Source organism: Rhamphochromis sp. 'chilingali' (assembly GCF_963969265.1).
Source record: "Rhamphochromis sp. 'chilingali' genome assembly, chromosome: 2".
Classification (NCBI taxonomy): domain Eukaryota; kingdom Metazoa; phylum Chordata; class Actinopteri; order Cichliformes; family Cichlidae; genus Rhamphochromis; species Rhamphochromis sp. 'chilingali'.
In genome coordinates, this window is record NC_137930.1 from 14,735,357 (window position 1) to 14,750,852 (window position 15,496).

Genomic DNA, 15,496 nt, shown 5'->3' on the forward strand with positions numbered 1-15,496 from the left:
AAGTTTAACATCCATGTAGTTGTTCAAAATGACAGCCTCATATAGTTTTTTATTAGGTTTTAGTGGCTTCTCTCAAAGTGGAGCCCTCCCACGCGCCACGTTAATGTTAGAGAGGAAATATTATCTTACTAATTTAGAAGATCTTTGTTTGGCCTCAAAATAGTTCTTGTAAGAGTAGCTGACAAACAGTTAACTGGTCATTTGCAAAACAATGGTTTATTTCAAGAGTTTCATTCAGGATTTAGAGTGCATCATAGCACAGAAACAGAGCTACTAAAGGTTTTGAATGATCTTTTTATGGCCTTTGACAGTGGGCTCATCTCTGTGCTTGTCCTGTCAGACCTCAGTCCAGCAATATTTTAAAACATGTGCAGGTATTAAAGTTACAATGCTGCAGTGATTTAGCTCGTATCTCTCAAATAGACTCCAATTTATTCAACTAAATGGCTAGTCTTCTTCCCACAAAGACGTTATTCACAAAGGATTTTTTGCTGGGACCAATTACATTTACATACCTATTATTAGGAAACACTGCATACATTTTAATTTCTATGCAGATGACACCCAGGTTTATCTAAATATAAACTACAGACTTAAAGGTATGGATGACCTCTAATTTCCTACTTTTAAATTCAGATAAAAATGAGGTTATTGTAGTCATTCCTAAAACAGATATTTGCGTTAGATGACGTTACCTTGGCCTCCAGTAACACTGTGAGGCACCTTCAGCATGCACATTAAACAAATGTAGAGGACTACCTACATTCATTTTCACAATATTGCTAAATTCTGAATCATCCTGTCTCAGAGTGATAAAGCTAGTTCATGCATTTATTACTTCCAGGCTGGACTTTTGTAGTTCATTATAATCAGGTCACTCTAAAAGCTCCTTCAAAAACCTTCAGTTGACCACTGCAGTGAGAGTACCCATTAGGACGAGAAGGAGAGAGGATATTTCTCCCATAATAGCTTCTCTTTGTTGGCTGTCTGTTCAGAGCTGAATTTAAAATCCTTCCCGTCATGCGCAAAATAACAATAATGAATATTCAGGCCCTGACATATTTTAACCCTAACAGAGCATTTTGCTCTCAAAATTGTCCCCACAGTTTTCAAAAGTAAAATCGGAACCAGAGCCTTCAGCTATCAGACTTTACTATGGAACCAGCTCTCAGTTTGGATTCAGTATATAGACACTTACTCTACTTTTATTAGGCTTAAAACCTTATAGTTTGGGTCAGGTCAAGTTAAGGAAGCTTTGGCTACTGGGGGCTTTCAATTAAGCATTGAGGAATAGGGAATAACACCTCCCACAACCAACTGAAAACCAGTTAGGGAATTTGCATTTTTCTCTAAGACCCATGTAATTTGGGCTTCAACTTCCAACAGCACTGGAATACTTATTTTTTTCCTCAGCAACTATTGGTTGCCAGTAGAAGTCTCTAGGACTGTGTTACTGGGGCCTTAAGTGGCTGCTGGCTACAACCGTCTGTGTCAGCATATCTGCCAGTCAAAGTGAGCAACGTACGTGCAATTGTCATGAAGAAAACCAATACACAAAGACACCAAAATTGCATTTGTTTCGTGCTCTAACTCAGTCTTAAGTGGCCATTCAAGGAACTGCATTTTTTAGCACTTCTGTGTTTGCCACTTTAGATAGTGTGAGGACAAAGTACTAAATTATGATGCATGCTAGATTTGCCCTTAGTGTGTTTTGGCCTATAACTATTACCTTGTAAAAGAACTGTGTCTGTATTTGCTTTTGCAACCATTGCACACGTTATCCTCCTAATGAAGTCTCGTCCCCCTCCTGCCCTTCCCCCTCCCCCCACACACACTCCTTCCTCCCATTCAATTAAACCCACATTCCTCTCAGCTCCTTTGCCTAAAGTGGAAAACTTGACCATTTCCAACATAACCCCCTATGGCTTCCGTGTGTCGTGGGGGGTGAAGCATCAGCTACCGCAGGATAATCTAACCCCCTCTAGTGGTGGCTTCAGCCATTTCCACATAGTGGTGACAGACTCTGGCTGGCTGCTGAAGGCTCAGGAGTTCACTGTGCCAGGAAACCAAAGTCACCTGGACATCGGGGGCCTCATTACCGGCATAGGCTATGAGGTCCGACTGACAGGGGTGTCAGAGTCAGGGCTTCTCTCTCGGCCTCTGACTGCAGTGGCTGTGACAGGTACAACTCAGTGCACTGTAAGCCCTCCTGTCTTACTACAAAGTCCAGTGTCTGACTTTGTTGAAGCTACCATGGGTGTATACGTGTATAACTATTATAACCATTTCAGCTCTGCAGTTTCACTATCACAACCTGGTGCAGTTCTGTGATATTTACTAATCACTGATATTCATTTCACGCAACAAAAGACATTGTGTAACAAAATTAGCCTGAGGACGGATACATCTAACTCAGTGCCACGTTTTGATGGTGAGACTTCAGTTCAGTACTCTTACCTAACCCTAACTCAGATGACCTTTTTTTCCAGTATGACCTCACTTTTCCTTGGTTTTAAGCATCTCCTTGGTATGCAGCTGTGTCACCGAGAGGAAGAGGTGTTGAGCTCCCGTCTGTTTCTTCTTACCTCCAAAATATGAGCAAGCACATTTGTTTGTCTTCATATTTTAAAATGTGTTTTCCTTCGCATTTTTAATCGCTGATAGTCAGACAGATATCTATGGACAAAATCCAATTATTGCACCATGTTACTCCCTAGTGAGGCTGGTTTGTAGATCAGGTTCAAACTCCCTGGATGGATATGAACCACTCAATCGAAAATGACATTTTCATATGGAGGAAAACACGGATAAATCAGCAGATATTCTGAGCATGAAATGTCTGTTGATTTAGCTTCTAATCTCGTTTGTCACCTGCCATTACTTTTAAATGCACTGAATGCATCCAGGCTGGCCTTGAGGACGCATTTCAACAAGTGTATGCTGAAATCCTTCCGAAAGAATCCTTCTGTTGACTGACATCTACAAAAAGCATCTTGTCTTTTCATTCAAGCGTATGCCTCTGTAGTCCATGCGCTGTATTTTTTACTGATTAACACTAATGGATGCCTAAGCATGGCAGATTGGTGGCGGTGGACAAGAAGGCCCTCAGGCTGGAACCTAATCCTGTCTTGCCCGATTTCTGACCTCTTCCAAACTGATCCCTGTGGGTGTTTCTCAGAACGTGATGAATATTGCTGGGAAATCACCAGACGCGCTGCAACGGTAATGTTTCCCTGTTTAACCAGAGGCTGAGCCAGAAGTGGAGCATCTCTTTGTCTCAGACGTCACAGCTGACAGTTTCCGTCTGACGTGGACTGCCAATGAAGATCTGTTTGACCGATTTGTGATCAAAATAAGAGACAGCAAAAGGTTAGCCCATCCTCAAGAGCACAGCGTCCGTGGCGATGAACGAACCAAGGTCATAACCGGACTTATGGGTGGCTCCGAGTATGAAATCGAGCTTTACGGTGCCACACTGGATCGACGCTCCCAACCTATTACAGGGGTTGTTCAGACAGGTATACTGAAAAACTGTAGAGTGTGCAGTCTCATGTTAACTACCAAACTTTCTGAGTTTTCAGTGCGACATTCGACTTCAGAGAACTCAACCCAGTGTCCCACTAATCATCTTTATTCCTCTGGTTTCTTTGAAACTTCACGTCTGTCGAAAAACGTCCTTTTGGGAAAAACTGTGTTTTCACATACTTACTTACGATACTTACAGTTTTTACTTTGCTTTTTTGCTCTCTGCGCAAATCCATTTGCTTTTTGCTAGGCCTCAGCACTCCCAGAGGACTTCACTTCTCTGAAGTGACTGACTCTTCAGCCGTAGTTCACTGGTCCATGCCTCGCTCTCCGGTGGATAACTACCGCATCACCTATGTGCCATTTGAAGGAGGTAAGAGGTCAATCATTGTTTATACAAGTTACATTTAAGGTTGAATTTAATTAAACAGTTTTAATTTTAGCTTCGTTGTTGTGTCCGTGTTCATCAGATATACTGATGTTGACATGTCAGAAACATGCATGTGATAATATCAAAAATAATCCACTTATCAGTTCAGTTTCACTTTCTAATTTCAGAAACAGACTTTCAGTAACAGCGTTCACTTCTCTGTGCAGCTCTCACACAGTCAGAATGTGAAGAAGAGCGACTCTCTTCCAGGTAGCAAACCCGCTAAACTAGGCTCAGTGTAACGCTGCTAAGCACTGAAAACAGGCGGACCGCTGAGGACTTTATTTGCATGTCATTTGTTGTGTGCTCTTGTGTTTCCATACTGTTCGAACTACAGTAATGGCTGGCATTCTGTTAAAATACTGCTGTGCAATGCACATTGACTCACAGGTGTGATGAATTCTTAATTCTGTACAGATCAGTGACATTTATTAATGCTTATTTGGTCGAGGTTTTTTATTTATTTATTAATGCACCGTTCAAGATAATAGTGAATTAAAATCTTTTTGATGTTCTGTTGGTACTTCTGGTGCGTTACCATGCTAATGGCGTCACACTGGCAAACATTTGGTCCAGTAAACAATGAATTTTATACATTTAAATGTATAAAATATCAAAAAGTCTATAGATATCACTTTTCAATAAATCTGAAAAAATGTATCAACTCCTCTGACATCAGTGATACTGATGCTTTTCTAGTCTATGGAAAACTTAAATTTTCCATGATTTTTTAAATCCATGTCAGTGACATTCCCCATCGGGCTTAGGAGCAAAACTTCTAACATGCTAATCTAAGATTGCAAACATTGTAAATATCTTGAGGAAAATTCTTTTACTTTATTCAAGAGGATGGTTCTTTTGTTTGAAAACGTGTGCTTTCATTTTCATCTTTAGCTACTCAGTGATCTTCCCAGAACTGAAATGATCCCTCCCTGTATGCAGATTTGTTCTGCTCTTGCTCAAAGCTGCACGCCTGCACTCAAGTCACATGCCTATCATGTGCTGCTTGTACAGAGTTCCTGTGCTTCTGCTATAGCCCTTCATCCTGCCTTTCTTTCTGACAGCTGATTGGTTAGTGGGCTCACCAGATGAAATTAAGGCCTTTAACAGCATGTCCTTGGTTCAATCACTGGTCAACCTTTTACCATAGTTCAGTGACAGAGTCACATAGTTGTCGAGCTATTCTAAAAATGGTGCAATATGTTTATTGTCAATGCAAAATCTGTACAAGAGGGAGCTATATATCAAAGTTCAGAAAGAAAGGAAATATAAACCCTTTTCAAGGTAAAATACCTGCTCAGGCTAACCGGGAACGTCTCACTGTCAACATCATTTGATACTATTGGCACTGCACTACTTGGAGATTTTTCATCTTATAAAAATATTTTTTTAAGAAGACCAATTTCCAGCTCAATATTTTTTTATCCACTCTGCCAGAGTAGTTGTGCATGATTCAGTTCAATATAATAGTTATTTACTTGATGCAGCCCCTCAGTTCACCCAGTCTGTGAAAGAAGGTCCCTTCCCTTTAAGCCAACTTTCTTTCAGCAGGTGGGTAAGGTTACTGCTTAAACTGTCACAACCTGCTAATCGAGCCACTCGCTATGCAATCAGTGAGACTCAAGAGCAGACACACAGCGTTTTGTGCAGTCTGAAGTCTGAGCCTTTGACTCACAGGGATTACTTACAAATCTACTGACCACATTATTAGAAACTTTAGCCATATTTAATATCCATCAATGGAGCCCACTAATGAAATATGCAATAAATCCTCTTTAATGATTGTTGCTTTTATTAGATAATAACAGATAGAAAGGAAATACCAAACAAGGTATTATTAATAATAATATTAATCAATTTTATTTAAGAGCGCCTTTCAAGACACCCAAGGACACTTAACAACAGAATAAAACACATAGTGTAACAATGACAAAACGAAGAAAAAAGAAAAATATTTTGTATGCATGTATTTAGCTCTTGTGTCACGATTCATAGCACACAAAGATGATTTGTGAGTACATGAGCATGGATGAGAAGCTGAACACAGGAAATCTACGCACGCCTGATCTACAGAGTACAGACATGCAGTTTGGAGCAAGAGCAAATTTGTTTTTAGCTGCTAGTTTTGAGGAAGCTCACTTCATCATCATAAATCATAAAATATAGGACCATGCTCTCGGGGCGATTGTGGCTCAAGAGTTGGGAGTTCGCCTTGTAATCGGAAGGTTGCCGGTTCGAGCCCCGGCTTGGACAGTCTCGGTTGTTGTGTCCTTGGGCAAGACACTTCACCCGTTGCCTACTGGTGGTGGTCAGAGGGCCCGGTGGCGCCAGTGTCCGGCAGCCTCACCTCTGTCAGTGCGCCCCAGGGTGGCTGTGGCTACAATGTAGCTTGCCATCACCAGTGTGTGAATGGGTGGATGACTGGATATGTAAAGCGCTTTGGGGTCCTTAGGGACTAGTAAAGTGCTATATAAATACAGGCCATTTACCATTTTACCATTTGAGTAATGAAAGTAATACACTATCATTAGCAATACGGCGCACTGTGATTGCAATCAGTTTGTCATTTTTTAGTTGACGTAAGCATTTATCTCAGCCTTACAAAGGCTTCTCTTGGCCTCAATCTCCAGTACTCAAACATTTATCACCACCCACCACAAAGTACGTGAAGAGCTTTAGTACATCTTGTTCAGTACAGTGGAAATACACCAATAGATAAAATCTGACACCTCTTGACAAGCTTGTCTTTGAATCAATAGTACATGTGTTTGTTCTCTCTCCCCCACAGGAAGCCAAATGACATTGACTGTAGATGGCAGCGTGTTCGAGGCTTTGCTTCCCAATATGATTCCCGGAAAGACGTACCAAGTAACCGTCAGTGCTCTGAAGGGTCTGGAGGAAAGTGACCCCAGCACAGACACTGTGACCACAGGTTGGCTTTTTTCTCTTATGCAGCCTTGACTCCAGCAATACTGGAGTCAGTTAAAAATGTACTGACCCCACACGTTTTCTCTGTGATCTTCCTCGTGCCCCGCAGGTTTGGACAGACCTCGTGGTCTTACTGTTATCAATGTCACGGACACTTCGGCCCTGTTGCTGTGGCAACCATCTGTCGCCACTGTTGATGGCTACATCATTACCTACAGTGCTGATTCTGGTGTGTCTCTGAGTTTAAACGAGCTTGCTTTCTGTTCATTTTAACTGACTTTGTATTGATTGCATAATTTAATTCCTGCCCTATAGTGTCCCCAACAGTGGAACACGTTTCTGGGAACATTGTGGAGTTTGAGATGAACTCCTTGGTTCCAGCAACCCACTACACCGTGGGAGTTCATGCTATGAAAGAAGCTCAGAGGAGTGCTTCTGCTGTTACCGAATTCACCACAGGTAAACACAGAAAGATGTCCAGATTGTATAAAAGTATTGCTTAATATAAAAGATGGGGAACACTCTATAATATGGCCTGTTACTAAAGATGTAATTCCCTGGAATTAAATGGAATTTCACTGTATTTTATTTGAAATTCTAATTTAATTATACAGTCCCGGTCAAAAGTTTAAGACCACTGGAAAAATGGCAGAAAATCCTATTTTGCATGGTTGGATCTTAACAAGGTTCCAAGAAGAACTTCAATATGCAACAACAAGAAATGGGAGTGAGACAAAACATGTTTTTGAGCATGCAATTTATTGACAACAACGCTTAAACTGAAGCAGGCTGCTTTACAGCTGATCAAAAGTTTAGGACCACATGCCTTTAAAAGGCCAAATCTGTGCAAAAATGTGGATTCATTGTCATTTTTTGGCAGGTAGTCACACTGTGATGACGTTCTCATGGCAAAGACAAAAAAACTTTCCTTTTTTGGACATAGTTGGGTTGTTAAACTGCATAACCAGGATCTCTCGCAGTGCGCCATCACTGCTGAGGTGGGACGCAGTAGGACAGTTATTTGGAATTTCTTAAATGATCCTGAGGATTATGGAACAAAAAAGTCAAGTGGAAGACCCAAAACAATTTCACCAGCACTGAGCCGGAGGATCCAATTGGCTGTCTGTCCATTACTGGTGCCGACTCCAGCCCCGAAACCATAATTTGTTCAATGTCATTTTCTGTAACTGTAGCAGTTCTTAACATTACTTACACATTACTTCAATTTCCACAAATTAAAATTATTTCTTTGTTTCTTGTTAAAGACTGACTTGTTACCACATTATTCTGGTGTACCTAGCTTTAAGAATTTGTATATATAATTACATTGTAATTTCAAACAAAATACAGCAAACTTCAATTTAATTACACCCATATTTCTGAGCCATATTATGAACAGTTTCCTGATGTGTTTATGGTCTCATTTGCTAATTTAAAGTCTTGTTTTTGTAATTTAGGGGCCTCATTAGAGTAAAAAAAAGATTAAAAGTAGCTTATTCTTCGAGGTGAATCTGCCTGTGATTGAAAAAATCCTGCCATAGAAACATCTGGTTTTCCCACGTCTCTGTCTATCTTTTATATGTAGTATATCAGCGTCAATATAACCTTAAGCAACATGCGCTGATTTCTTAACCACATCAGCTGTACCGAATGATTAATGTGATGCTGTATTTGCAGATGTGGACCCTCCTCGCGATCTGATAGCTATGAATATTCAAACTGACAGCGCCACTCTGAAGTGGAGACCACCTCATGCTGCTGTCACTGGATATATGCTCAGCTTCTCCTCTGCTGATGGAACAATCAGGGTACGTACATGCCCGTGTCATTTCATCGTTTGACAACAGATATGTTTTGCCGTGTTTCTCCAGTTTTTCTAACTGTCGTTGAAAGCGCAAGTTTCCGATCATTTAGTTATGCTGCAATAGGCCTGGGCTGCAGGGGGCTTCCCATAATGCTCTGAGAATTTCTCTTTTCACTCTCCATTTTGCATTTAGTTACTCTTCTCCACAGTGACTTTTTTGTCCTGTTTCCTTGCCTTGCCTGAGACAAAGTCTGCCAATGTCTTCCTGTTAAAAGGGTTTTTTTTCTTATCGCTGTTGCAAGGCTTCTTTGCTGAGAAAACCTTTATTTGTGAAATTTAAAAAGTAAAATCTGGAGCTCTGATAGATTGTTAGGTCCTAATGTGCATTTTGCACAACATTTCAGAAAACAGAAAAAAAACACAAACAATAAGAAATGATATCATGATGAGTTCTGGATGATTTCCAAGAGCTGCATGCCCTGAAACAGAAACAGACACAGTGCAGGATTCCTTCTCCTTTTTTTCACCATCTGTAGTTTATGAAATCCAGCTTATCAGTGTTCTTTGTTAAAATATTGCCTTACGCTTGCAATCTCGTCTTCTTTCTTTCAGTTTGAGGGAATAGTATAGAACAAGGAAATGACATCAACCCATCGTAATGCTCTTGGGTTCAATCCATTCCAATGTTCATGGTGTTGTCATGTTTTCTGAAATGTTTCTGTGTCCTGCACTTCGAGCCGCTATAGTAATCAGTTAAGAAATGCCATTGGTGTAAATAATGTGTGTGTCTTGCATGAATTCAGGAGGTGATGCTAAGCCCAACAGCATCATCTTACAGCATGTCGCAGCTCACTGGCTCCACGGAGTACAATGTGAGACTGCAGGCTGCCGCTGGAGCCCAGAGGAGTCGCCACGTGGCCACCGTCTTCACTACCCGTAAGCATTAAAACACACACAAACCTCTTCTTAATTAATGTGTACGTATAGCTGAAAATTGGGAGCACTGGACTTGTCGCTGCTTTCTCAGAAGTGAAGGGTTTGGCTGTTATGCAACAGTCCAGATGCACATTAGAAAGAGCTCTTCTAATGTGCATTCCTTTCATTTGCACTGATATTGGAGCCAGATCACCTGTGCTTGTTTTTCTTTCTGTCTGAGCTCCAGATGGAATAACCTTCTTTCTCCTTTGTTTGGCCCTCCCCCGTTCCGTAGTTCTCTCTCAGGATGCTATATACAGCCTCATGCTTTGTTTATTTAACAGGGACGAAAAATAAGTGAGCGCATCCTTCAGGGTCTCTAACGCGATGCCTTTTTAATATGTGCTTTTCAGTCGGACAGTTGTACAGACGCCCACGGGACTGTGCTCAGATATTACTGAACGGAGAGACGACCGCTGGTCTGTATACCATCTATATTGGAGGAGAGGAGAGCCAGCCCATCCAGGTTTACTGTGACATGACCACAGATGGCGGAGGATGGCTGGTGAGGAAATCAGCCTTCTGGAATCCAAATAAAGCCCGTTTCACACCATTATTCAAGCTGAATCCTGATGATTCTGCTTATGTGGCACCTGTTTTTCTGATGACAAATGATAGACAGCACCACAGTGGCCTTAGCCTAGCTTCTTATGATTGTCGTGAAGCTGTTTTGACACTCATGAGAGTCGGTACTCTTCAGGTTTTCCTCAGACGCCAGAATGGAAAGCTGGAATTCTTCAGGAACTGGAAGAACTACACGGCTGGCTTTGGTAACATGAACGATGAGTTCTGGCTGGGTAAGCTCGCTCATTCTGGAGCCGTATTTGCTTTCTTTCCCTCACTCACTGCCCTCCTGACTCACACATATTAAACTTGGGTTGTAGGTCTCTCCAACCTCCATAAAATCACATCTTCAGGCCATTATGAGCTGCGAGTGGACTTGAGGGACAACGGGGAGAACGCCTACGCGCAATATGACAAGTTCACAATTGCAGAGCCAAGGACACGCTATAAAATCTACATAGGAACATATAGTGGAACAGCAGGTTGGTATCACTTTAATGAAATAGCCTGACATGTTGGGGAGTACGAGTATTAACTTTGTACTTTAACGTTAGACAAGAGAAGGGTATTCACTCTTGTTTCCTTCCAGTAAGTGTAATAAAGGTTCAGTTCAGTTGAACCTCTCAGAATAAGCAGATTTTTTTTGTCTAGTTTATTTAATGAAGCCAAATTTTATGTTTATACTGTCAATATTTTTTTGACTCACAGCCAATTAATTACAGAGTATTTGCTTGAAAGTTTACACTAATCCAGGTTGGAAAAAAACACTCACTCTGAGTGTCACAATATAAATTTTTCTTTTTGTTTAGCACTTTTGTTGGTTGCTCGATCTGTTCTGATGACACAGGAGAAATCCCTGAAAAGAGCATTTTGATCACCTTCAAAGGATTTAATAACCACGTGAAATAGCTGGCTCGTCAAAACAAATGGAAACTTCATAAAAGGTTTTATTGTTCGCAGCGCGTCTTCTGCTCGTAACTCCTCCTGTGTCAAAATAATGTTCCATTCTCGTCATATATTAACACTCGTGAATGTAGCTTTTGGCTGTGAAATGGAGAAACACCACTGGTGCTCACAAGTTCTTTGTAAAAGTTTGGCTGATAGTTTGATTCAAATATGAACACACAGAGGTCTGGATCACACCCACTGATCCGGATCAGTGAGTCTGAGCCAAGACACGAGGGCACTGCACTGAACACAACTGTCTCAGCAGCTATATCGCCCTCTTTAAAGTTTAATAAAGTGAATATAGGGACATAAAATCTTATGATCCTGAGACACTCAGTGATTCAGACGTAAGCACCACGAAAGATAAGATAAAACCAGATAAGATAAGAGGCTTTATTAGTCCCATTGTTGGGAAATTCAGATTGCTAGAGCAGCAGAACGAAGAGACCAGGAATAAATAGATGAAACAACAACGGAAGACAAATGTAAACTATACAAGGCAGAAGAAATATTATTTACATATATATATATGGATATGTAGATGTAGATGTGATACAGTGATACACTTGGCATTTCAGAAATATGTACAGTGTGTGGTGCATTTTCACGTGTACAGTCTGACAGCAGCTGGAAAGGAAGACCTCGGATATTTCTCCTTTGCACACCGTGGGTGCAGCAGCCTGTCACTGAAGGAGCTGCTCGGTGCTGTCAGGGTGACCTGCCTGGGGGTTGGAGGTGTTCTCTAGCAGGGATGACAGCTTAGCCATCATTCTGCTGTCACCCACCACCTCCGCTAGCATCCCAGAACAGAGCTGGCCTTCTTGATCAGCCAGTTCATTTTCTTCCTGTCTCCAGAGCAGATACTGCTGCCCTGCAGAGCAAACCATAAGTGAGGGTCGATGCAACCACAGAGTCATAGGAGGTCCTCAAGAGATGCCCCTGCTCTCCAAAAGAACCGAGTCTCCATAGCAGATACAGCCTGTTCTGTCCTTTCCTGCAGATGGCCTTTGTATTGTTAATCCAGTCTAGTTAGGGTGTTAGGTACTTATATAAGTCGATGCGCTCAGCATCCATTACCTGGATGTTCACGGGTGTAAGTCGAGGATGTTTGTACCTGATCTGTAGGCGGTTCTCCTGGTACCCGTCAACAAAGTAATTTCTCTGTACTCCCTGTTATCAGACCAACAACTGCTGAGTCATCCAAGAAATTTTGCAGGAAGCAGTGATCAGAGCTGCAGGTGAAGTCTTGTGGTGTATAAGGAGAATAGAATAGAACTGTTCCCCGAGGGGCGCCTGCAGAAGACCCTATCAGACACACACTTCTGGATCCTTACATACTGATGGCACTATGGACTACCTTGCCAGGTAGTCCAGGATCCACGTGGTGTTGGTTGACACCTGTGTACTCCTGCTTGTCCCTCAGGATTGTGGGTACAATGGTATTGAATGCACTGGAGAAGAAGAAAAAAGACATAATCTGGAAATACTAGAAAATGTGACACTATTCCCGTTTTGATCACATTTTGTCTGCACAGTTTATTAAAAAACAACAACAAATAATTCAAAAGAATTTTTTGGGGAATTTTTTTTTTTCAAAAGAAGTTTTCTGTCTTAAAACCTTGGGTTTATCTTTTGAAGTACAAACAAGCTCACAGCTGTTTCCTTAAAGACATAATTTAATCCTGCATTTTAAATCGTGCAATTTCGACAGTGACGAATGTTCTCATTAAACTCTTGGCAATAAACTGAACGTATTTCCTAGAATGTCAAATTATTTCTAAGAAAAGTCACTTTGACAAATCCAGTTAAGCTCATCAGACTGCCTTAACTGAATAATACTCATTTGTCCACCAGGTGACTCCATGACCTACCACCAGGGTCGGCCCTTCTCCACTTACGACAATGATAACGATATCGCTGTGACCAACTGCGCCTTGTCCTACAAAGGCGCCTTTTGGTATAAAAACTGTCACCGTGTCAACCTCATGGGGAAATATGGCGACAAAAGTCACAGTAAGGTACGAACGCTTTCACACGCATCGCAGAAAATGAAGTGGTAAACCATAACACGAGCCATAAGCAGTTGAATTATCTAATGAGAAAATCAGATTTTTCCCAGTGAAACTTGCTCCCTGCTCACTGCTGGATGTGCAGTTTAGGAAAAGCTGATGATTTGTATTGTTTGGGGGGGGGTTGTTGTTGTTTTTTCCACAGGGGATCAACTGGTTCCACTGGAAGGGCCACGAACACTCGATCCAGTTTGCAGAGATGAAGATAAGGCCGGCCAACTTCAGAAATTTTGAGAGCAGAAAAAAGCGATCATAGACTCATCAAGCCCTCTCTCCTTCACACCTCATCTCCAGGCATCAGCATCTGTGCTCCCCCATCTTTAAGACACACTCGAACACACGAACACACGTACAGGCAGTCACACCACACTGTGACTGAGTTTTCAATGTGGGGAAAGACCCTGGAGGATCATTAACTGGGGGTTTTTTTGTTGTTTTTTGTGTAGTTCTCCCGTGTGTAATTGTATATTTTTGCATTCCCAAAGAGAGTAGATGCTAAGTTTGATTCACGAACGGACATATATGTGTTGTTGGGACCAAACACCTGTAGAAAAATTTAAGTAAATTAATTAAAAAAATTAAAAATGGATCTGAAACGATTCACTGAATCAGTAACATGTCAAAAGGCACATCCCCTGAAGTCATGCATCAGAGCGTTCACCTCATCCATCTCAAATGGAAACACTGACCAGGTTAGATGCATCACATGAAAATTTTAAAGCTTAAAAACTTAAATATTGTCATATGTTTACTGTACAAATCCACTTATCCCATCCCCCAAGAAGCTATTGAACTCTTGCTTGAATTTTGATTTACTTATTTTGATAGGAAAACAAAAAGACCTGATGCTCTGTAACCTTCAATACAAATAAAAGAAGATGTTAGTTTGATACAAGCGTGTGGTGGCTCTTCTTATTAGTGACCAGCTGAACCACGTCCACCCCAGCAGATGGCGGTGTTTGCTCTGTGCAGTACTGCACAGGGGCGCCCTGTGTGTTGCTGCTAAGTGCAGCTGAAGGACTAATATTACCAGGCAGCTGATGGTAAGTGTTAAAGATTATTCACAGTGGCCGTGGGTCTTAAAACAGTAAAAAGCACCAAATTTTAAAGGTCTTAAATTGCATTTATTCTTAGGTAGAGTAGCTTGGAAAATAACAGCAACATTCATTTATCAGGTGTAGTAGCAATTACTGTTAAACACAGCTCAGAAGGTCTGATAAAAAGTGTTTCATTGTTAATAAAAAAAAGGGGGGGGGGGGGTTTAAAGACATGACTGGGGTTTGGTCTTTCTTTGATTCAATGTGTTACTAAAAGATCTTAATTTTAGGTTATTACCAGTTTGATGCTATTATAAATCTTTTTTAAATCTTTGCAGAAGGGCGTTTTGCTTTCGGTGACTGCATCTGTTCAACATGCCAAAGTTTAAAATGTGGTTTATCTTTTCTCTTTTGCAATTCAAGGCCTTTGGATCCCCCCCCCCCCCCCCCCCCCCCCCAGCTCCAAGCCACACAAGGTTTGCAAAGTCAATACCTTTTCTGCAGTTGTCATCAAATCCAAATTTGATCGCCTCTTAAAAAAAGAAAAAGAAAAAAAAAAGACTTTGGAGTTGAAAGATTTGACTTTAATGAGAAAATCCAGTTAAAGATAATTGAGCCACATGCTCTACTTCCTGTCAAGGCTAGATATCTTTTTTCAACATTAGCACGTGGCCGAACGATCCGACCCTTCCTCGCAATCTGCAGCCACTTCTATGTCCTCTCTGCACCCTCTGGCACAGTTTGTTTGTTTTGCAGTCCAATTGAATGGGGACATTTTGGCCTCTTGCATCTGATCCTACAAGGGAATGATCGAAGAAACAGCTTCTGAGTATTGGTGTCCATGTCAGCCTTTGTGTGTGCTCACTGAAGACTGACGCTTTCAGTTGTTGGAAGTTTAGGATGTTGGAACTATATGTTTGAATATTACAATTAAGCATGCAAACCCCAGGACACGAGATGTCGGCTGGCACAGAGCTGGGAGTTTTCCATATTAAGTTCAAGATTTAGAAATAACTTCTGACCTGGATTTCTACTAATCCATGCTGCTAATATCTCATTTCATCCTGAGGTGTTTCTAAATAAGGGCTCCACAAGTTGGACGTCCTTGTAATCTATCTCCAGACAGACTAAAGTGCTCAAGTAAAACCTTTCCAGGGATCCTAGTCTTCACTCTTTAGGAACTTGTGTTTGTCAATAACAGGCTAACATTTCCCAT

General features: G+C 41.3%; 1 protein-coding gene across 1 annotated transcript in view; it reads left to right on the forward strand.

Annotated features, from left to right (window-relative positions):
- Nucleotides 1-14,016, forward strand: part of LOC308392040 (tenascin-like) — a 28,625-nt gene extending 14,609 nt beyond the window's left edge. The window contains exons 16-28 of the mRNA XM_080874888.1: nucleotides 1,874-2,182; nucleotides 3,246-3,518; nucleotides 3,776-3,898; nucleotides 6,744-6,887; nucleotides 6,993-7,112; nucleotides 7,199-7,342; nucleotides 8,561-8,691; nucleotides 9,491-9,623; nucleotides 10,016-10,167; nucleotides 10,363-10,459; nucleotides 10,547-10,708; nucleotides 13,029-13,192; nucleotides 13,389-14,016. Of these exons, the coding sequence (XP_080731014.1) occupies nucleotides 1,874-2,182; nucleotides 3,246-3,518; nucleotides 3,776-3,898; nucleotides 6,744-6,887; nucleotides 6,993-7,112; nucleotides 7,199-7,342; nucleotides 8,561-8,691; nucleotides 9,491-9,623; nucleotides 10,016-10,167; nucleotides 10,363-10,459; nucleotides 10,547-10,708; nucleotides 13,029-13,192; nucleotides 13,389-13,499 (2,063 nt within the window). The 3' untranslated portion in view covers nucleotides 13,500-14,016. The remainder of the gene's footprint in view (nucleotides 1-1,873; nucleotides 2,183-3,245; nucleotides 3,519-3,775; nucleotides 3,899-6,743; nucleotides 6,888-6,992; nucleotides 7,113-7,198; nucleotides 7,343-8,560; nucleotides 8,692-9,490; nucleotides 9,624-10,015; nucleotides 10,168-10,362; nucleotides 10,460-10,546; nucleotides 10,709-13,028; nucleotides 13,193-13,388) is intronic.
- Nucleotides 14,017-15,496: the final 1,480 nt, after the last annotated feature.